The sequence below is a fragment of the Topomyia yanbarensis genome, chromosome 2 (genome assembly GCF_030247195.1).
Source record: "Topomyia yanbarensis strain Yona2022 chromosome 2, ASM3024719v1, whole genome shotgun sequence".
Taxonomy (NCBI): Eukaryota; Metazoa; Arthropoda; class Insecta; order Diptera; family Culicidae; genus Topomyia; species Topomyia yanbarensis.
In genome coordinates this window covers 148,051,827-148,058,286 of record NC_080671.1, presented here as the reverse complement: position 1 = coordinate 148,058,286, position 6,460 = coordinate 148,051,827, and the positions used below count along the sequence as shown (strand labels likewise).

The 6,460-nt window shown below is 37.4% G+C and overlaps 1 protein-coding gene across 1 annotated transcript; it reads left to right on the top strand.

Annotated features, from left to right (window-relative positions):
• The first annotated feature begins 4,827 nt into the window (after nt 1-4,827).
• On the top strand, nt 4,828-6,147 carry LOC131681682 (replication factor C subunit 3). Its single transcript, XM_058962635.1, has 2 exons — nt 4,828-5,547; nt 5,606-6,147. Exons 1-2 carry the CDS (start codon nt 4,957-4,959, stop codon nt 6,089-6,091), a joined length of 1,077 nt encoding a protein of 358 aa, XP_058818618.1. The 5' UTR covers nt 4,828-4,956; the 3' UTR covers nt 6,092-6,147.
• Nucleotides 6,148-6,460: the final 313 nt, after the last annotated feature.

Genomic DNA, 6,460 nt, shown 5'->3' with positions numbered 1-6,460 from the left:
TCGGGTTTAAAACCATTCTGTTTAGATCACACCACGTACTTAAGCTCTCCAATTGGGTCATTAAGCTATATATAGTTTTCCGTTCCATTCGATAAATTTTAGGTCCAATATACATAATATAACATTATTTCAAAAAAAAAATCGTTATAATGCGTAAAAACGACATTTTTGTTTTTTAAAATAAATCTTATGTAAACTTCGCAACCATACATAGGAAAACTGCGATTGTTTACATCTGGCCTATCAAGACAACACCCAAAATGAAAAAAACTATATACATTGAATGGAGTTTATGTCAAATTAAAGTAACCCTGCGGGAAAACCGGGAAAACATGTATTCATTTTTTCTGACAGGGCATCATTTGTCGTGAAATTCGATATGTCAAATGGTCAGAGATGCCAGATTTGCAGACAAGTCTGCAAATTCGCAGACTTTTAATTTAAGCTGCAGATTTTTTCGATGACGCAGATATTTGCAGATTTTCTAGTTTGGTTGCAGATATTTGCAGATTTTTTAGTTTTGTTGCAGATATTTGCAGATTTTTGAATATAAAGGCTTTTGGTTACACTAGCTTTCCTGACATTTTTGTTCTTCCCAGACATTTAAAATTATTGTTGCAGACATTTGAAAAAAGTACCTGGCATCTCTGCAAATGGTTCTGATAGTGTCAAATCCAGACTGTCAACATATTTCTTTATTTTAAATTTAAATTTTATTTTCACGTTTCCTGAGTTGGAAAAAAACATTGTTGCAATCACGAAAATCAGCCTTATCGATGTATGTAATAAAACAAGATTTTTTTTCTCATTTAATGACCCAATTCACTCTGAAGAAACTCCGCATCGGTTTTATCAGTAGATACAGAACACTAGATTAGGATTGTCGCTGGCATCAGTGGTAGGAACATCATTGTTTTGATTCCGGGATATACCTGTCAAATGGGCCAAATAAAAAAAAGCAAAAAAATAATCCTCTATCGTCGTTTCATAGCGACTAATCATTTTTGTTTCTTTTAGCCAGCAAAACAATGGCCATTCTTGGCTTATGTGTTTTCACTAATTAGAATGCACAAATTGTCTAAACTTGTACTGAATTTTGATAAATTTTTCATTTGCTTGTGCGGTATATACAAACTCTTTCATTTCATAACAATAACAGTCTAAAATTTACACCGAGAAAATTCGTTATATTGAATATATTGATTTCACACATAATTTTTTTGCAATTTGTAGTGGCAGATAAAAATTACCTGTCACGCATAGATATCATGTGAAAATTAATGTAAATTATAATAGTATGCCACATAGAAATTTGTTACATAGCAGATATCACATCATTTTTCTGTTTGCCTCTCGTTTATTTTGTTGCAAATTTTATGCATTGGACGTTTTCGGTCTTGAATGCATAAAAATCACAGCAGAATAAACGAGACTGAAATGAAAAATAGGCAAACTCAATTTGAAGTTCAACTAAACGGTTTGTGGTTAAAAGCAGGCCATATTTTTCTGCGTGTACTAAAAGCGCGGACCAAAGACTTTTACTAGAGAGACTTTCGATACGTTGACAGATATATACCGGAAGCAAAACAAACATGTTCCTATGCGAAAACAATAGGAACACCAGCGACAATCCTAATCTAGTGTTCTGTATCTACTGTTTTATCCCGTATTTGTCGAAACATTTTCATGTCGTCGGCAAAAGAAAGGCGGGGTCCTTGTAATTTGATGTTGACGTCATTAAAGTAGAGGAGAAATATCACTGGACCGAGATGGCTTCCTTGTGGGATGCCGGATGTAGCAAAGAATGGTGTAGATAGACAGTCCTTAATGCTGATTTGGAGTTGCCTTCCATCGAGGTAGGAACGAAACCAGCGCAGTAGTTGTCCATGAATACCGAGTTTGTCCAGCTTCGCTATTGCGATATCATGATTGATTTTGTCGAAGGCCGCAGATAAATCCATGTAAATAGCATCGGTTTGCAATCTGTCAGCGAATGCATCGAGTACATATGTTATGAACGAGAGCAGGTTAGTCGTTGTTGATCGTTTAGTCATAAAACCGTGTTGATCGTCTGCAATGTAGTGTTTGCATTGAAAGAAAAGAGGGTCTAAGACAACCAGCTCGAATAGTTTTGATACTGCACTTAAACACGAGATTCCCCGATAATTGTCAATGTTCGATTTGTTTCCTTTTTTGTGAACTGGAAACATGTGCGCTGCTTTCCAGCAGGAAGGGAATGTTCCAGTATTGAGTGATAGCACAAAGACTCGCCGAAGTGGTTCAAGAAGCCCGCTGATGCACTTTTTGACAAATATCGAGGGAACGCCATCTGGGCCCGGGGTTCTAGATGCTTTCAGCTTGAAATTTGCTGCAAGAATGGCAGCATTATCGACACAAATTCGGTCGATGGTTCGTCCTAGAGAAGGAGTTAGATTTGAAGCGGCAGCGACTTGTTGTGGGGAAAGGCTCTCGTCGGAAAAAAAACGCTTGAAAATTTGTCGGAAAACAATTGGGTCATTAAATGAGAAAAAAAAACTCTTTTTTTATTACATACATCGATAAAGCTGATTTTCGTGATTGCAACAATGTATTTTTCCAACTCAGGAAACGTGAAAATAAAATTTAAATTTAAAATAAAGAAATATGTTGACAGTCTGGATTTGACACTATCAGAAGGATTTGACATTTCGAATTTCACGACAAATGATGCCCTGTCAGAAAAAATGAACACATGTTTTCCCGGTTTTCCCGCAGGGTTATTTTTATTTGACATAAACACCATACAATGAATATAGTTTTTTTCATTTTGGGTGTTGTCTTGATGGGCCAGATGTAAACAACCGCAGTTTTCCTATGTATGGTTGCCAAATTTATATTTATTTATTTTAAATAACAAAAAAAAATCGTGTTTACGTATTATAACGATTTTTTTTTTGAAATGATGTTTTATTATGTATATTGGACCTAAAATTTATCGAATGGAATGGGAAACTGTATATAGCTTAATGACCCAATTGATTTTCATGTGAAATTCAAAGGGAAATCATTTCTTTTTCTTTCTAACATGAGAATGATGAATTGAATGAAATTGATGTTTAATTGCATATGGTTTTATCGTGTCGATTATTTTCAGTGTGGGAATTCCCTCATAGTGTTATAGAGTTCTATGCAAATCATTTCACACACACTACTTGGGGGGGTTTGTTTTCCTCCAGCTGCCATATGTAAAACTGTCAACCAAATTAAACGTTTGAAAAAGCTCGTCTAAACTATTCATAGTGGTGTTGAAATGCTCTACGCCACTGGAAAACTTATTCCGAACGTGTTCGCGTGAAAATAATACGATCGAAAAGTTATTTCCGATTTGTTTTCCTCCACTTGTGACAGGTGGAGGAAAACAAATCGTTGAACACACTAATATAGTTACAGATTGTCAAGTACTCTATGTCTGTTAGTCTGTGGTGCAAGGTCATTTGAAAAGATGGATGCCATGGAATTCAAATGGGATTGACATATTTAAGCAGTCTGTCAATATTTTTATTGACAACGTTCTTGGTTCGTGTAGAGTCCGCTTTATGCACCGTCAATATATTGATCAATATCTGACTTATTGTCAATCTTCCTGATCGAGTAGGGTCTTCTTAAGAATGTAGAACGATTTGGAGTTTAATTTGAAAAAATGCGACTCATTTCCATTCTTGCATCAACATTGCACCACAGACTAACAGACATAACACTCAAAAACAATGCTTCGCTCGCTTTAACGGTCATTAAACAAACTTTTCTGCGAGCGAGTGCAGAGTTGATGCAAACATGGAAATTAAATGCATTTTTTTCTAATTTGATGCAAATTTGTTATACATTCTTATAGTGATCTGCCCCTAGGGTATGAGCATATTTTCGTGTGATAAAATTATTTGTCTGTGAGTCTATTTAGGCGTAAAATTCGCAATAAATAAACTGTGAGAACTGTGCGTCGAACAATGTTGAAACAGTAATAACCGTTGGTAATAACCATAATAATTATTATTAATAATAATATTATTAATATTATCTGCTGTTATTATTATTAATATTAACTGCTGTTTCATGATTCTAGGGGAAATGCCATTGTACAGTCGTGATTCGCTGGTTGGGCCACAGCCTTGTCCAATTAACGAATTTGATTCGCTAGTTGGACCGACTGACAAACGTCAAAAACTCTCCAAAAGAGATGTTGGCAGCGTAAATGCATCTATTCACATTTCTAAATATTGTCAGATTGATTGTCAAAGTTAATTTAACATGAGATTTTGGCGTTCAGATGCTTCTTAGTTGGACAATGGTCCAACTAGCGGAGGTCCAACTAAAAAGCGGTCCAGTTAAAAAATGTCCAACCAGCGAATCACGACCGTAGTCATCTAGACGTTTCAAGCAGCCTCCTGGCAACCCTATACCATCATATGGAGTTTGACAACGACCTACATATATGGGGCGTTATAGCTATAAACCCCCAAACAAAGAATTATGTTCGGCATTATGCTCGATATTTAAGCATTCCACACGACGTTTTGCATCTTGTGGGATGATTTAATATCATAACATTCAGAAAATCGACATTTTGTAACTATAATACAGCTTCTAATCATTCGGTTCAAAATCAATGTTTTGCCTTTCATGGCAGTGATGCTGGCTGTACAGAGACGTCATCCTTGATAGGGGGCTGGTTTCAAGAAAGTATTAAAGGTTTTTGGAAAATCAGTTGGCATCCATGTACCTCGCCATATCTTTGCTATCGGGCCACCTATTGTTGTGAGCTGTCAGAAAATTTAATGTTGATAGATCGTAGGTGGATTCTACATTTTAAAAGTTTAGCGCGCTGTTTCCTCCCGTATAGTAAACGGATTCGCATCAAGTTCTTTAAATTCCCATTTTTTCTTTCTAATTTTATATGCTGAGTGCTGTAAATTTATAAGAATGTCTCTCTGGGTTGACCGCTATCGTCCGCGTGAACTTGCTAAGCTAGATTACCACAAAACGCAAGCTTCCCATCTGATTAACCTGTGCGCCCAGGGTGACTTCCCTCATCTGATGTTCTACGGTCCATCGGGAGCCGGCAAGAAAACCCGGATTATGTGCCTACTAAGGGAACTTTACGGTGCGGGTGTTGAGCGGCTGCGCAATGAAATCATGAACTTTACGACCCCGTCGAATCGGAAGGTGGAGATTATGACGGTTAGCAGTAATTATCACATTGAAGTAAATCCTTCCGATGCCGGAATTTACGATCGCGTTGTCATCACTGACATGATTAAGCAGATTGCGCAGACTCAACAGATTGACCCAAGTGGACAGCGAGAATTTAAAACAATTGTGCTGTCCGAGGTAGACGAGCTGACAAAAGATGCCCAACATGCACTAAGAAGAACCATGGAGAAGTATGTGGCAACATGTCGCTTGGTTTTGTGCGTTAACTCTACTTCCCGAGTTATACCGGCGGTGAAAAGCCGTTGCTTGGGTATCAGAGTGTCAGCTCCGAGTAGTGAGGAAATCGTTGGTATTCTGAATGTATGTTGTAATATTATATTTGTTTATTTGATATCTAATAAACTATTTTTTCTCAAAGAACATTTGCAAAAAGGAAGGTCTACACATTCCAGCCGAGTTAGCAACCCGAATCACTGACAAATCGGACCGTAATCTACGCCGGGCGATTCTTATGTTAGAAGCATGCAAAGTACAACAGTATCCATTTACGGTGAATCAAGAAGTCCCGGAGATCGACTGGCAGGTTTTTCTCAAGGAAACGGCAAACCACATTATTCAGGAGCAAAGTCCCCAGAAGCTGGAGACTGTTCGGGAACGATTGTACGAACTGCTGTCGCAAGGTGTCCCTTCCGACATCATTTTTCGTGGATTGGTGGAGAATTTGGTGAAGAACTGCGATATGAGTCTCAAAACACAAACGTTGAATTTTGCTGGACTGTATGAGCACCGAATGCAGCAGGGTAGCAAGCATATCTTTCATTTGGAAGCGTTTGTCGCTCAGTTTATGGCACTCTACAAAAGATTCCTGAACCAAGCCTCCGCGATGGATTTGGATGATTTTTAAAAAGGTGAAACGTCATCAAATACTAATAAATATCCCCATCGCTGGGACGATTTACATTGAGAGTTAGTAATTTGCATTATGCGCCTGATATGCCCAATGACCTTAAATAGTAATAAGGGGTAATACATGTTAATGAAGACTTCGACGAGCAACAAAGTAATCTAAACGCTTTTCCGTTACGTTACAGCGAACAATTCAAAAAGAAGAAAAAAATAAGTTCCGCCCTGTTGCTGGTTTAGAGACGAAACATTTTTTTTTTCTGGTGATCAAGCTGTTCATTGTAACAATCGATAAAAATTTGTCGAAACTGATTGCGTATAACCGAAGACTGCTTATTATGTAGTCTTCGGTATAACGGAAGTTGTTGTA

What these genes read in the sequence shown, in the direction of transcription:
- LOC131681682 (XM_058962635.1), top strand. Translation starts at nt 4,957, where the DNA reads ATGTCTCTCTGGGTTGACCGCTATCGTCCGCGTGAACTTGCTAAGCTA. An exon ending in AAATCGTTGGTATTCTGAAT is followed by an intron (nt 5,548 to 5,605) that starts GTATGTTGTAAT and finishes TTTTTCTCAAAG; the next exon opens with AACATTTGCAAAAAGGAAGG.